This window comes from Ictalurus furcatus, chromosome 29 (assembly GCF_023375685.1).
Source record: "Ictalurus furcatus strain D&B chromosome 29, Billie_1.0, whole genome shotgun sequence".
In the NCBI taxonomy this organism is placed as follows: Eukaryota; Metazoa; Chordata; class Actinopteri; order Siluriformes; family Ictaluridae; genus Ictalurus; species Ictalurus furcatus.
This window is the reverse complement of record NC_071283.1, coordinates 6,211,843-6,229,301: the sequence shown is the minus strand read 5'-3', so window position 1 is coordinate 6,229,301 and position 17,459 is coordinate 6,211,843. Positions and strand designations below refer to the sequence as shown.

Below are 17,459 nucleotides of genomic sequence, written 5' to 3'. Positions count from 1 at the left end.
TAATATTTTCAGTTAATTTTACAGGCTATATGCAAAAAACAACCGTTAACCTGTTCCACCTTGTAAACAAATACAAAAAAACCTCAATGTTCGGTGTTTGAAGTCGGCTCTTCTTAAATATATTTAAAGCTACACTATTAGCCATTTTCCACTGTCACGGTTCCGGGCTGAAGCCAGTTCTCAAACTGCTCTGCGTATATTGTGTAATATATCTGAATAATCTCACATAGGATATGATTGGGTGAGTTCATTTACCCGCCAGTCACAAAGCGCTTTAGTTTAATGGTGTTTATTACTGATGCTCCAATCAGGATTTTTTACAGCCGGTACAGATTTCTTGTCGCCTTGATCGATCACAGACACCGATCCAGATACCAATCTTTTTTTTGTTTAAGCTTTAATCAGGAGGTCTATCATAAACAGTTAAATGTAAGCTCTCTGTTCATGGTCATTGTTAATTGAAATAAAATAATAGCAATAACAAATACTGTTGGTTAACTGATTAAATAAACAAGCATAATATATTTATTTTTAAGTATCTTAAACCAGAGGTGCCCAGACTTTTTCCTGTGAAGGACCAAAAACCAAGTATGATTGAGGGCCATGGGCCAAAAGTTGCATTATACCAAACTGTATTATATGAAAATTAAAGTTGCCATGGTTCCCCTCATTTATAATATTTAAAAATAAATAAATAAATAGAAAACATTACTCTGTAATCTGCTTAACTAAGACAGGTTTATTTTCCAAGTTTTATAGTTCAATGAAACTAATAGTACAATGAAAACATAGAAACAATCCCATTTATAGTACAATAGAGTTCAATGCCTAATAATTCAAGCTATAAGCAATGCAGCCATATGCTTGCAATATCAGTGACATCTAATGATAGACATGAACCTGGTCCTTATTTTTCAAAAGTTTTTTATTCCAAATTGGGCTGCAGCTGACTTACTGACAAAGTCAGGGTGGTATGTGGGTGAGAGTCAGTTAGTTTGCTTCTCAGTTTACACTTGTTCAAGTCCATCAGACTGAAAGTCTTCTCACAGAGGTAGGTATGCCAAACAGAGACAGCATCACTTGTGCCTGTTTGCACATCGTTACATACCTGTTTGGTGGGACACGTTTGTAGAAGTCTGTCAAGGGAAAGGACCTGAACTTGTGTTTGAGATCTTAATCACACTGAAGCTCAATTCATTCCATCTGAAGATCATCACTGACTGTGTCCACACTGATGGTGAAGGGTTGAGCAAACAACACAAATTCACACATCACATCCACAAGCCTGATGGATTTGGCACACCGTAGTACTTTACCACTTTCCTCCCACATTCACTGACTTTATGAGACACGTATCAAGGCCAGATTTCCTCCCTACCATCAGTTGTAATACCAGCTATATTCTCCCACTTTAATTAATTCTTTTTCAACACTTTCCCTCTTCTCATATATGACATGGTGGGCCAAATCAAAATTCACCACGGGCCAACTTTGGCCCACGGGCCCTAGTTTGGGCACCTCTGTCTTAAACAATAAAGAGTCCTAATTAAAGTAGACTAACACAAGCATAATCCATATTAGGAAAAAGAAGGCTAATAGCCTACTAAGCTTAATGTCAAAATTATATTAAGTGCAAACCATGGTAATTAAACATTAATTTCATTTGTAATTTTATTCATATTTTATGAATTGATTATCTTTTTTATATTAAATGATTTATTTATAAACACATTTTTTGTCTTTACATTTTATTAGTTTTTTTGTTTGTCTATCAGTTGTTCCTTTTAGATCGGTTCTCCCAATATAGTGTTGCCATGTCTGCTGATAATATTATGTTTTTGTGGGGAATAAAGTCAAAACATGAAAACTGGAGTTTACTTTTCTAGTGATATCTGGCAACCGTGAGCTTAAATTAAGTAAATACGCTGTCTGTGTGAGGCGGGAAGAGTTGGTGAAGAGAGTGAAGGGACAGCGGCAGCGTATGTTTGCAGACTGAACAGTTGCTACTCTTGATTTTGATTGGTGAGGAATTATTTAATAAAGAAGTTTGAATTACACCCCACCTTGTAGCGTTAGCATCATTAATAATTTACTAGCTCCCAATGCCGCTGTGGCTACACGAGCATGTCACAGTCACAGTTCCAGGTAATTTTTATGGTATTAATTTTGTGTTGGGGTGCACAATGGCTTAGTGGTTAGCACGTTGGCCTCACACCTCCAGGGTTGGGGGTTCGATTCCCACCGTGGCCCTGTGTGTGCGGAGTTTGCATGTTCTCCCTGTGCTGCGGGGGGGGGTCCTCTGGGTACTCCGGTTTCTCCCCCAGTCCAAAGACATGCATGGTAGGCTGATTGGCATGTCCAAAGTGTCCATAGTGTATGAATGGGTGTGTGAATGTGTATGTGATTGTGCCCTGCGATGGATTGGCACCCTGTTCAGGGTGTACCCCGCCTCGTGCCCGATGCGCCCTGGGATAGGCCCCAGGTTTCCCCGTGACCCTGAAAAGGATTAAGCTGTATAGAAGATGGATGGATGGATGGATAATTTTGTGTTGAAAAAGTATTGCGGTCACGGATCAAAAAATAATAATCGTGAATCAAACATTTAATAACGTGTAAAAATGTATTGTACAAATCTTAAAACGCATTTACGATTATATTGCACAAAACTGAAACATAAAGTTTTCTGAATTGAACACAAAATCAATGTTTTCCTTGGTTATATTACTCTGTTCATTGTGCTCTCTGACATTTTTCTGCTCATGTTTTCTTTTTTTTGAACGCTTATGCTGTTTTTCCCTTCGCGCTTGTTTCCACATTCTCCACTTGGTTTTCCAAATGTTGCAGTTCGAGTTTCATGTAAATCACGGCAGTCTTTAGTGTCACCATGGGTCCATTACAGCTACTCCTTTAGCCAATCAGTCGAAGAGGGGAGTTGACATCACTCCACTGCGACTCATGGCTGTAGTGTTCATAGACGTACATAGACGCCGCATTGGCTGCTAATTTTTAGGTCAATGTCGCTGCCATATTGGTCCGGGCAACAGTAATAAGTCTCAGCTTAAACTAAATTGCAGATAATCGAGATTTTCATCTATACTGCCATTTCGGCTGAACAACTGGCATATTGTGAATCTTATTGTAGTTAGTTGGCTAGTTAACTTTTCTCACACAGAAGGTTTCCCAATGAGAAACAGTTGCGGCAGTGGGAAGTAGGTGTAAGAAGGGAAAGTTTTTCCGCAATTGAGTCCCCAGTGATGTGCAGTGAGCACTTCAAGCTGGAGAACTTTGACAGGACAGGTCAGATTGTCAGGGTTAGAGGTGGAGATAAACCACCTGTCTTCAGTTTCCCAACTCGTCTCCAAACAGTAGGTGTATCGATAGGCTATAATGATTTAATAACTTGTCATCAAATTGTGGCTCATTATTATCACCAACACATAAATGTTTTTACCACTGTAACTGTAAATGTTTTACCAGATGCATAAATTATTATCTTGTATATTATGTAGTTATCTTTGTATCATTTTATTGCTAATAAAATATAGAACGTCGACTGACTGCCAGTGTCTCACTGTTTGGTTTATATTTGCTGATTTTGTTCCATTTGGATACAATGATAGTAAATTATTCGTATTTAAATATGCACTATTTCGATTTTTTTCAGTATTTAAAAATGAACGAGCATTGTTAACAGAATTCTGACTTGGAGCACAAGAAAAGCTAAATGATGGGGTTGAAGACAGAAAAATCCATTTCCACGATGAAAAAAACTTTATGCACATTTCTTGTACATTAAATTATATTACATTAGGGACATCTCAGCATTTATTAACCAAGAAAAATAAGTCAAATCTATGCTTGACAAGCGTATGACAAGGAATAATTTTCCAAGTCTAACTGTCGAGATTCTAAGTAACTGGAGACAGAACTGTTTTTTTGTACACCATGTAGCTCATAAACCATTGAAATCATTTGAGAAATGTAAACGTTATTGTGCTTTTTATCCAGAAAAGGTGCAGTTCCCCCGTTTACTTCTATTTGTTTATAGGGCAGTCTTGACCAATTTGGCAGCAACATTGACCTGCGGTCCAGCAGCCAACGCAACATCTATGTATGTCTTTGAACACAACAGCCGCGAGTCACAGTGGAGTGACTTCAACTCCCCTCTTCGATTGATTGGCTAGAGTTGGTGCTTTAGTGGACCATACATTTTAAGAATGTATTTTTTTCTTCCTTTGTATATAAACCCTGGCTTACCATTTAAGCAAACCTAGTAGGAGTAAGTATATAGCAGAGAGCACACATGTGACAGGTAGTGATTGACTGCTCAAACCTGAAGAGGTGGAGAGGTACAAACTATGTGCCCTACCGGTTCAGAGAGCGAAAATGGGGAAGAAAGTCATAAAGAAATAATAATAATAACGTTATTTACAATTACAAGTTCTAAGATATAATACTAATTATAAGGTCTAATTTTGAGAACTTAAAGGTCATAATATGAGATTTAGGTCATGGTATTACAACTTTATTCTCACAGAAAATTGGAACTTTGTTTTATATATGCGTGACAGTAGTATTTGTCCTTTTGTCAGAAATCGCGATGATTTCACAGCCATCTGTGGCCAGGAGCTAAGGGAGCAAAATTGGCCGAGCTCTCTCTTTCTTTCCTCAATCAGAGTGACACTAGTAATTGTGGCCATCTGTGAGCTTATGTTTGCAGAAGCGGGCAAATAGCCTGCAAGTGTGTTATGTTGCCCTGTGACACAGCATAAGCAGCAGTTCTAAAAGATGTGGTTGGATGGCCTTTCCTCCACTATGTATACTGCTAATATAAGGTATAACAGAATATCGTTTTACTCTCTATACTACACCCTGTGCTACAGTCTCAATAGAATGCTGGTGATTTTGCCACATGAGGAAAAAAAACATGATAGAAGAAATAATTTAATGCAGTAAGTGTACATTTATATGTATAGTTTATTTCAAAGTTAATTTAAGCACTTTGGCTTGACAATATCTTGTTTCAAACTTAAATATTACTGAACTACTAATATTTTTTGGTGAAATTCCTCCACAGTCACATGTATTCAGTTTAATAGCTAAGAATAGTGTATGTAGCTATGCTTTTGTTAGATTCAAAGCTGCCAAATGGATAATGAGGGTGATGAGGGCATGTCTTTAACAGAATGTCATATTTGTAAAACTATTGTGCTCAGGTCTAATATGGGATCAAAGGTCTACAACTTGAGTTTGAATATTCCAATACAGCAAAACAGAAATTGATTAATACCAATATAGCCTGTGAAAATTGGTCATTTTGATCATTTGGTGTGCTCATTTTACTTAACTGTACACATTTTGATAAATAAGTGCAATTTTGTCTGCCTTCATTGTGAGATAGAGAGAAATGCGTTGTATATCCAGCATCAAGTGTTGTTGCCATGGATACACTTCACCAAGTCAATGTGTCAGTGTAATCTGCAGCTTTAAAATGAGCCTTACAATGTCCTTACTTCTCCCATCATCCTGTCAAACTGATTTTCAGCTTCTTAAATTTAAATATGGCACTTAAAAGTCCTGCATCACAAACTGAATGCTGAAATGAGAGATGTCTTTTCTGTGTCTCTAAGTTTTTAATTCTGTGGACATTTTTCACTGACAATATACACATGCACCTGATATGAATGTTAATTTATTTTTCAAAACAGTGGTCTCTATTCTGTTCAAGCATTCAGTTTTTAGGTACCATCATATGAGTGGCAGTCATAATTCTGGCACGAATACGTGCATAAATAAAATGTTTATATGTCTGAAGATTGATTTAGCAAAAAATATTCTTATACTGTTTGAGAGAGTACAAGTGAGATAGCTAGAGACTGGGAAGTATGTTTACTTGTATTAGTATTAGATGCATATTGTGTTTTTGCCTAAGCACAAGTTAAATTCAAGAGCATTGATTCACTTCCAGTGATAATCTTTATAACGCCATTACTCCCTCCTTCCCTCATCAGATGAACATGCTTAGGCTTAAGAATAATAGATTTGTTGCAGCATTGGACAAATTAAGTATTCACTTCATCCTAACTGTTCCCTAGCAACAGACAGTTGTTAGGAGAACTCTATGAAAAATATGCAGTAGCAGTCATTCAAATCAGTGACTTTAAAGTATTCATTTTTCCCTCCTCTGAGGTGTTGTTCTTCTTATCCAAATTTCCCAAGAATAGGTTGTCAAGCAAAATCCTGCTTTCCTTGTACTTAATACAAAATGCTGTCTAGTTACTGACCTGTGTTCTGTCAGTGTACCATAGTGGCTACAACTGACTGTCATTTTTGGCTATGGTGTGTGGGTGGGTCAGGATTTGCACTGAAATAATTTTCTCAGTTTTAGAGAAAACTGATGATGGCAGTGTAGCATTAGGAGCTGCTGTATATGTCAGAGAAAGTTATCATATACACTACCAGTCAAATGGTTTGAGACACTTGACTAAAATGTTTCTCATGATCTTAAAAACCTTTTGATCTGAAGGTGTATGATTAAATGTTTGAAATCAGTGTTGTAGACAAAAATAATTGTACCAACCTATTAATTTCTTTCATTAGAAGGCTAAAAAAAATTTTAAACGGATGACTTTTTTTTTTTAGGCTGGGTGTCTCCAGCATAGGTGGGATTTCGGAGGATTCCTCAGGAAATTGGTTGAGAAAATGCCAAGAATACATTTCTGAAAATTCTAGGCAAAAAGGGTGTCTACTTTGAAGATGCTAAAATATTAAATTATTTTTATTTATTTCGTTTATCACAACATAATTCCCATAGTTCCATCTGTGTTATTCCAGAGTTTTGATGACTTTGTTATTATTCTAAAATGTGGGAAAAAATAGAGTGTGTCTAAACTTTTGACCGGTAGTGTATAAAATGACCTAAGGGAGAAGCAGATAGATGAGTCACCATCTGACCTTTATAATACATGCAAAGCCCGTCAACTCCATCTGATGTCACTCATTTTTATGAGTGAATGCATTGCTGTTGCTCTCACAAGACAAAATAGATAGAAAATCTATATTCTATACACCAAACCTTTTACATGCTAATGCCATTACACTCCTACCATATATACTCTAAGTATTTCAATAGGAACACCTGTACACCCAAAATGGTGCTTGAAAATTAGTGAACCCTTTAGAATTTTCTATAATTCTGCATAAATATGACCTAAAACATTGTCAGATTTTCATACAAGTCCTAAAAAGTAGACAAAGAGAACCCAATTAAACAAATAAGACAAGAATATTATACTTGGTCATTTATGTATTGAGGAAAATGATCCAGTATTATATATGTGAGTTGTATGTAGTCATGTGAAAAAATAAGTACACCCTATGGAAATGGTTGTCTTTTTTGACATATTTGCACAAGCAAACATTTGAAATATGTATATGTGAACCTCTAGGATTAGCAGTTAATCTGAAAGTGAAATTACAGTCGTGTTTTTAATCAACGGGATGACAATCAGGTGTGAGTGAGCATTCTGTTTTACTTAAGGAAAAGTGTCCAGTTGCATAACGCATCTTAAGTTTCATTTTCCCTTATAGGTGAAACATCATAAACCATAAATAAAAATTTCCTGTAAGTGTATATTTTTCACTTAAGTAATCCATTAAAAACAGTTGAGTGTTGCATAAAGCCCCTTAACTGTCATTTTCCTAAGTATAACTTAAGGTTTGGAAACCTTCACCTTAAGAGTTACACAGATACTAAATAAGAAGTAATGGACACTAAAGATACTGAATAAGTAGTAGTCTTTGTTGAAGACTATATTATGCCAAGGCAAATTTTTCACGATAGGCAGAACCCATTGGACCATCTTAGTCATGGAAAAACTTTTGTAGGAATACTGATTTGATCATTGCGCAATATGGGAAATTGCTAACAAGCTGGAAGGTGACCTTGACCTTCCAGGACAAGCGCAGGTTGTACTGTGTGCACAACACAGCACAACCACTCACTACCTGTGGTGTTACAACTGCTAATAGCACTTGTAGTGCAATGCCGATAATGCAAACATAAATTATAGTAGTATAGTTTTATCTTACAGGTTTTGTTTTATTCTTTTTTTGCTACCACATACAGTTTCACATTTTTTGTGACCACCTGAACCATCCTCTTCATGCCAAGATTCTGTGCATTAAATTTTTCACTTATTTCCTCCCATTGTCTTTTCCCATATTCCTCTAAAACAGTGGCGGTACGCATACCCCTGGGGGTACGCGAGGTGACGGAGTGGGTACAGGAGCAAAATGCTGAGATGTACTGTTCATTTAATTCCGCCTCACTAAATAACATTAAAATTCTAATTCATGTTTTTCCCACAGCCTAAAAATAAACTTGTGCCCCCTCCAGTGTACAAACAGCAACATTGTAATGTTCTAAAGGTCAAATACATGACATCCAATCAAATTATCCTGTCTTTCACGGTCAAAACTGCATTAAACTCAGTCATGCATCAGTGTGCATCTTATCACATGTCATTTATCGCCAGCACATGGCTATATGATGAAGTTAAGTAATAGCTCGTAACATTAAGTACAAAGATATCGGCCCGCAACCACAGCAAGTGCCGCTGATCCACAGTCCTCTGACAACAGTGGCCCAGGTCCCTCTAACACCGCATCCGTAGCAAGCATAAGTGTACCTACTGCTTCTAGCCCAGTTCACGCTGATACAGACAGCGATGTATCCGAAGTTGAAACGCCACCTCTTCTTCGCCAGCAATTCGCAGAAAAACCATCAAAGATGTGCAAATATGATGAGAAATATTTCTTTGGGCTTTACATACGCTGGCAGTGAAGAAAAGCCCCAGCCACAGTGTGTATATGTGCAAACATACTCTTTCATAACTGTATGAAACCAGCATTTCTGCACAGACATTTAAAAACAAAGAATGCTACTTACTTTTTGCTAAATAAACCTCGAGAGTTTTTTGAAAGACATTTAAGACAACTCAGGAGTAGTAAGACCCTTATAACAGCATAGGAAAACCTAAATAGGAAGGGTCTGGAAGGATCCTACATGGTGAGTTGCAGAGTGGCTAAGACGGGCAAAACCCCTACTATTGTGGAGGACTTGATTCTTCCTGCTGCGACTGATATAGCTGGTGGAAAAAAAAATAAAAATACAGAGGATGCCATCGTCAGTCAACACAGTTTGAGAGAGGGGGTACGCAAAAGGATATTAAATGATGTGGGAGTACGCCACTGTGAAAAGTTTGGGAACCACTGGTCTAAAAGAATACATTTCTCCTCCTCTGTCCAATTTGGTTTTCTTGGGTCGCTGTTGTGAATCACTTAAGTTTCCCTTACCTAAAAGAAGTGTTTAAGGGATTATATGCAACACCCTCAAGTCCCTTAGGTAAGGGGAAATCATACTTTAAGTGTCATACATAAAGGGTCATGAAACCTCCCTCTTTCAGCTCAAGTCTTACCTCTCAATGTTTGTGAAAAATGCAGCTTAAATGAATGTGGATGGCTGTGCGAAGAAGGAAGGGAGAGTGGGCGTGGCAGGGAAAGGCAGGAGTGGAAGAGGGGGGTGAGCCTTCAGAACACTCAAACAAAACAAAACAAAAAAAAAAAGGTGGATAGTGACAAAGTTTGCAGATGAGCCAGAGGACTTCTCTCCTCCTGAATTCCCAGGGCTAAATGGAGACACAATAGATAGCAATGCAGGTCCTCTGCCCTATCTATTTGAACCATTAGCCCCTGATGTGACTATGGAGGAAAACATATCAAATAAAACCAGAGGCAGCGCGGATGGGAGAAGTGTCGGAATGGTAGCTAGCTAATAGGCTTGAGTTTTTCACGAATAAAAAGGGGAAGGCTCTTCCCTTCAACACAGACTCTCGTTGCATAGTTATGCACGCAATGGCCCACAGAGCTTTAATATTACATGATATATATTGTGTGTACAGTTATAATGATATACTTTATTATATTGTTTTCCTCGAGCCTGAGGCAGAGCGGATGGGAGGAGTGTCGGAATGGTAGCTAGCTAATAGGCTCGAGCTTTTCACGAATAAAAAGGCGAAGCCTTTTCCCTTCAATGCGGACTCTTGTTGCATAGTTTTGCATGCGACGGCCTGCGTAGCTTTGAGTGGTTTAATTAGCTCAAAAGGCAAGTTTTTAAACGAGGAAGACGAAAATAGCGGGAAAAAAGCTCAAAATTAACTTTTTTCTTTTAAAAATTTTCTCCTATAATTAAAATGAATGTATGCTAAGATTCTTTTATAATGTGTGATACGAATGCCTGTTAAAATCTCAAAAAATGTAGTTTAGTGTTTCATGACGCTTTAAGGGAAATACTCAAGGTGCTTTATGCAACTGGGCTCAGGGATCTATCAAAGTCTGATCTTCACAGCACATGTTTGTGGAAGTGTGTCATGGCATGAACAGGAGATTTCTAAGGAACTCAGAAAAAAAGTTTCTGATGCTCATCAGGCTGGAAAAGGTTACAAAACCATCTCTACAGAGTTTGGACTCCAGCAATCCACAGTCAGACAGATTGTGTACAAATGAATGAAATTTAAGAATGGTCTTGAATTTCATTCATTTGTACACAATCTGTCTGACTGTGTGATCACGTGACAAGCCAGAAGGATATTGGAATTTTGTGGATGAATGAGACAAAAATATAGCTTTTTTGGTTTAAATGAGAAGGATATGTTTGGAGAAAGGAAAATGCATAGGAACCTTATCCCATCTGTGAAACATGGTGGTGTCAGTATCATGGTTTGGGCCTGTTTTGCTGCATCTGGGCAGGGATGACTTGCCATCATTGATGGAACAATAAATTCTGACTTATAACAGTGATTTCTAAAGGGAAATGTCAGGACTTCTGTCTGTGAACTAAATCTCAAGAGAAAGTGTGTGGCATGCAGCAAGACAAGGAGCCTAAGCACACAATGGTTAAAGAAGAATAAAGTTAATGTTTTGGAATGGCCAAGGCGAAGTCCTGACCTTAATTCAATAATTTTTTTTTAAAAGGACCTGAAGCAAGCAGTTCATGTGAGGAAACCCACCAACATCCCAAAATTGAAGCTGTTCTGTACTGAGGAATGGGGTAAAATTCCTCAAAGCCAATGTGTGGGACTGACGTTTAGTTGCAGTTATTGTTGCACAAGGGGGTAACACCAGATACTGAAAGCAAAGCTTCACATACTTTTGCCACTCACAGATATGTAATATTGGATCATTTTCCTCAATAAATAGGTGACCAAGTGTAATATTTTTGTTTCATTTGTTTAATTGGGTTCTCTTTATCTACTTTTAGGACTCAGAAAAAAATATTTATGCAGAAATATAGAAAATTCTACAAACTTTCAAGCATCACTGTAACAGTTTCTCCAGCCCATGCACACTTTGTGATAGTTCCTTCTACCTGTTGCCCAGCAGAGTCTGTCTCTGTTTGTCTGTTTCCATCATGAAGCAAGACTCTTTCAGATGGGTGCTTAAGCAGTCTTTGTTGAACTTTGTTAAAAAGTGACCAGAGACTGGGGCTGGTCAGATATTTAAGGACAGCATTCTTTATCTGAATGCTGTCTTTTGGACTGTATTGCTTATGTTCTTAGGAATATTTGACCCCATAACAATCTAATCAGCATTATTATTGAAGTTCTGGCTCACCTAGCTTGGTGCTTGGTTGTCTCTGCAAGGGCTGACCTATTGAAAGTGAAGGAGGTCGGTGGTGTACATGAGAATTTGTTTAGTCAGACTACTGTTGAGAACCATCTGCGACGGGCTTGGGCAGTCCTGTAATTCAGATTAACAGCTGCAGATGGGGAGCTGCAGATGGCAGACAGAAGAGGGATATGGAGAGACAGAGAAAGAGAGAAGGGGAGATAGACATACGTGTTTTCAATGAGATCCAATGCTTTCTCAACAATGAAAATAAATTCTAGTGCAATAGCTCCATATTATGTAATTTCAATAGAGCCATTTTTGCCTCCCTGCAATAGTGCTCTAGGGATGGACTGTAGTAAGAATCAGAGCTCTTAGCATGACAGTTCTGTTTTTCTCACCTTATAGAGAAGGTATTACATGGATGTTTTTTCACTTCTGCATACCACTTCTTTATTTGCCTTACTGTAGTGCATACACAAGTAGAAAGCATAATTACAGAATTTACTATTATAGCATACACATTTAGAAACCCTACTTACGAACAAATTATTTTCTATGATTTATTATGGTTCTACTTTCCAATTTGTTTATCATCATGATTTCAACAGCTGCTGTATTGTGATCATTAAAATTCAATCCCTCCTATTGAGAGTACACAGGCACCCAATAAATGCATTATTTAAATGCTGTATCCACCCACAGATCAGACATCATATACACCTGTCTAAATGGATATTTTCACCTTTCATAATGCATTTTAATCATGCAGCGTTTGACTTTACTGATCAAGCATTTTCAAGTTCAGTCAGCCTTCATTAGGTAGACCAATGGAATTGGATACTGGTGCAGTTCATGGTAGCTCCTGCTGTCCTTTTTTTTTTTTTTTTTTTGCCCCTGAGGCAACCAGCTGAGGTTCTCCTTAGTGTGATATCTCAAGATTGAGGGGGTTGAATGTAGGTTTTATAAGGAATAGTCTGAAATTGTTTGTTTTCCATAGCTTGAACTAGAGCTGCAACAACTAATCGATAATGATCGATTATGAAAATCGTTGTCAACAAATCTCATTATCGATTAGTTGGTCTGCATGGTGCATGCTTACTCATTACGTTACTTCTGTTCAGAAAACACACATCGGGGGTAAATACTAAAGTTGTGTCCCAAATGATGTACTATACACTTAAACTATGGAGTACTCTACCATCTAGTGTGTGAATTTTAGAAGGGTAATATCGTTCATCATAATATCATTTTTTAGTAACCGGAACTGTAAGTCACTTCCTAGTTGACGGTGCTTGACGTCAAACGCACGTAACGCGACACCGTTAGCTTTGGCCTCAGAGTCACCGACAATGACTTTCTTCAGTTTACTGTTTCTGTCAGTGTTATCTTTTATTCCCAACATGACCTCAGTCCTCATCAGATGGAGGCGAAATCATCACGTGACTGAGGAAGAAAGTGCAGGGGTGCATTTTATATTAAACACCGCCGAGAAGGTTTATAAACTTTATAAAGCGGAGTTTCCGCAGCACGGAAGCATGACAGTGATGCAGTATAACTTCTGTTGTTTATTATAACGGAAGTGATGTGTTAGTAACGAGCCCGCGGTGAGTGTAGCGTGAGTAAGATCCATAATGTCTATTTAAAACACTATGATCAAAAGTAAAATAATATGTCTAAAGGCAGTGAATAACAGAAACCACAATTTGCAGTGAAAGGGAGTTTTTATTATTAATTTAGGACTATAGTTTAATTCAGTGCTTTTTGTGCTTCCATAAAAATAATGCTATATATATATATAATATAAAATCATCTTATTTAGTTAGTTTATATTTATATTATATACAAGTACTTATGCATGATATTTTTTATGGATTCAGAAAAAGCACTGAATTAAACTACAGTCCTAAATTAATAATATATATTCGTGTGTGTGTGTGTGTGTGTTGGGTTCTTTTCTGTTTTGAACAAACAGTTGTGTAACGTTTTAGTCTGAATTTATATTTGTAACACTCAGTTTGGGGATTTTATTTTAAATAAACACCAAAAAAAAAGGCACTGAAAGTTTGCCCCGCCCCATCTGATTAATTGAAAAAAAATAATCGGCCAACTAATTAATTATGAAAATAATCATGAGTTGCAGCCCTAGCTTGAACTATATTTTAAGTGTATTTCAGGCATTCAAATTAGTAGAGAAGGACTAGACTCCTTAGTGGCTGAGGCATCCCCATTGACGTTGAGTTGTACTTGTTTCTACTTATTCATTTATAGAGATAAAAGAAGAAAAATGTCACATATACTACCCCTGGCAAACATTATGGAATCACCACACTTAGAGGATGTTCACCCTGCTTTTTTACTTTGTAGCAAATAAACAGATGTGACGCAAAATATTTCTTTAATAGCTGAACATTCTGACTTTGCAAACAATACCTCAAACAAATTAAATGAAATTATTTTTAATTAGTTTTTTGTTTTTTTAAATCAAGATGACTAAAGGAAACAATCAAATTTCCCCACTCTTTTATGATATGGGGTTGCATGTCCGGTAAAGGACCAGAGAAGACCTCAACAGTCAATGCACAGGAGTACATTTTGAACACTTTTCTCATTCAATCGATAGAAAATGGGTTTGGTGGTGAAGTCATTTTTCAGGATGATAATGCATCTTGCCACAGAGGAGAAAGTGTTGAAGCTTTTTTTCAGGAAAGGCATATCAACTCAATGGCATGACCAGCAAACAGATCTCAATCCGATTGAAAATTTATGGTTGAAATTAAAAAATTTGGTCCATTACAAGGCTCCATCCAGCAAAGCTGATATGACAACCACTATTCCAGGAAGTTGGAACCAGCTTGATGAAGAATATTGTTTTTCATTAGTGAAGTTCATGCCTCAAAGAAAAAAAGTCAGAGAAGGAGCAACAAAGTACTAATTGTGATTTATTTATTTATTTTTTTTTATTATTATTTTTTTTTTAATTAGTTGATGGTTCCATATTTTTTCCTCTACTTGATCTGGAAAAAGATGCCATTAATTAAAATATTTTAATTTAATTTGTTTGAAGTATGTTTCACCAAGCCAGAATGTTCAGCTATTAAACAAAAATTGTTTTGTCATATCTGTGATTTGTTTATTTGCCATGAAGGGCCTTGCTCAAGGCCCAACAAGGGCATCTTGGAGGTGCTGGGAGATGCCCATTCTACTCAAGAATATGGAGATGTCTTGATGTTTCAGTTGGTTTATGGTCACAGCCATCCAATGGTGTCCAATGGTGTCCATCCAGTGTCCAATGGTCATACAGTAGCTGAATAATAATAATAATAATAATAATAATAATTTATTATTATTATTATTATTATTATTATATGATCCTAAGCAGTTTGGCTTCTAAATGGCACATTCCACAGCCAAACTGTCATCTACCTTGACCTTTCAGCAGCCTATGACACAGTAAATCATGCAACAAACTCTTATCCATCCTCATTAGTGTTGGAAGTTGTAGCACGGCATGACAATGGTTTGCTTATTACTGTACCTGGATAGACAGTAATATCAGGTGACATGGAGGGGATCCACATCTGCTCTCCACAGGTGTCCCACAAGGCTCTGTGCTGGGTCCTCTTCATGTTCTTCCTCTTTACCTGCTCTCTTGGTGAGTTTATAACCTCATATCAGTTTTCATACCACTGCTATGCTGATAACATTCAACTCATTCTCATTATCTATCCTTCTCATTTGATGCAGTCGTGCAGGTTTCTCCTTTACATGAGGGGGATCTGTCCATTTCTATCCACAGAGGCCACTCAAGTGCATCAGTCCTTTGTCATTTGCAGGTCTGCCCCTGCATGTATGAAATTCTTACACACCATGCCTTTGTCACTTGAACTCCACTGGCCTCCTGTAACTGCCCACATCCGATTAAAAACACTGAAGCTTGTCTACAAAACAAAGATGGACTAGCACCAGCCAAGGTTAAAGCAGTTATCACAGCCCGCTCTGCACCACGCTCCCTCTGAGCCACTAGCTAAACTTGATTGGACTTCAAGGTACAAGGAAGACATGCATCAAGACTCTTCTCTGCCCTAGCACCCAAGTGGCAGAATGAGCTACCTCTGGCTTGCCAGACACCTGAGTTATTAGTTGTTTTCAAACATGGACTTGATCTTCACCAAGCACTTGAATTAGCACTTTGTTTATCTAGTACTGAAGAAAAGAAATCATTGTCTTGTGTTTCTTTTCATGGTATACTACCCTCTTCAGCAGGGTTTTTAGACTGATTGTACTTTTAGTCCCATACCTAGTGAACCAGCATGAAAATTTATTTTTGATAAAGACTACAAAGCACTTCTAACAGTCATTCTGGATAAGAGTGTCTCCTAAATGTATAAATGTAAATATTACTAATACTACTGCTGCTACTACTACTATTTATAATAATAATTAGTAGTAGTAGTATTAGTAGTAGTCGCAGTACATAGTGAAGTGACATAGCGTTCCACATACGAGTTCTTCATACCACAGTCCAGCTAATCAATAATGAAAGTTTTTGTCATTATTTTTATTATAAAATCTTCTCAATTTTGTTGATTAGTTGTTGCAGCCCTGGTTTTGTCCTTTGACATGAATTATTAACATAAATTATTTCAGCCATTAAAGAGGCACAGTTACAGGCTAACAGTAGACTGGTTTGATAGTTGCTTCAAATGGTATGGGGAAACCGGATACAGTATTTTTTGTTTTTTTCTTGATGTCTTCATTCAGTCTAATTGACCATTTTATGGTAATTATATATGCAACTGTCTAATGTTTTGTATACATTAATGGTTTTCAAAATCCTAAAGGTTTTATTCACGTTTTGTTACAGACCAGTGCACAGTGACAAGATCTTATCTTTTCCTCCACAAATTTTGGTTCTTCAGCACTATCTACTACTTTGGCAACTGGGCATTTCTTGCAGTAAGTACAGTATATGATGCTTATTTCATCTGCAATGTTTATCCATGATTCCTTGAATCCATGAATGTTAGATAACATTTAGAAATGCATTATATATTACACAGCATATAATATACCACTTAATGAGGCTATTGATTAAAATTCATTGGTTCTTAGGTGTTCCTCATTGGTATGATGGTGTCATGCTGCAGAGGGAAGAAGTCAGTGATTGAGGGTGAAGTGGAAGCAGATGATTCTGATTGTAGTGATGATGAGTATATGCATTAATAATGCAAAAATTATTCAAATGTCTTTTCATTGCATATTGGTTCTTAATTCTAATATGATTTATTTTGTATTGTATCATGCTATATATTTATGGAAAATTAAAATAGTATTTCCAGACAAAAGATGTTTAGCACCTGATTAAAAAACTGCTTGTGAAAATCAAGATCATTTGACATTTAATACTGATTAAGTGATGATTTTCAATGCATTGTTAAAGCTATGTAAACTAAGGAGAGTAAGATTATGTAACTTACCAATACTGTCTGTAATTTTCTTACTTATAATATAGAATTTGCATGGAAATAAACAGAGGGATGAATGAATGAATAACCATTCTTTGATTTGGTATTTACTTAATGAGTGGAAATGATTTGCTACCATGTCTATCATACTGATGTTCTTGTTACTGCCTACTGATGTAATGGTTACGTTATTTTTGTTCTAATAGAAGTTTTGTTACCTCACATTTTTGAGTCCAGATATTATGTAAAGCCCAATTAGAAGTGTATTTGCTGTTTTGGAAGTTATCTTCCTTTATTGGATTAAATAAAAGATTTAAAACTGGG

The 17,459-nt window shown here is 36.9% G+C and overlaps 1 protein-coding gene across 1 annotated transcript in view; it reads left to right on the top strand.

Moving 5' to 3' along the window:
• lmbrd1 (LMBR1 domain containing 1) overlaps positions 1-17,459 on the top strand; it is a 71,251-nt gene extending 53,792 nt beyond the window's left edge. Inside the window, exons 15-16 of the mRNA XM_053618947.1 lie at positions 16,535-16,626; positions 16,783-17,459. Coding sequence (XP_053474922.1) covers positions 16,535-16,626; positions 16,783-16,893 — 203 coding nt within the window. The 3' untranslated portion in view covers positions 16,894-17,459. The remainder of the gene's footprint in view (positions 1-16,534; positions 16,627-16,782) is intronic.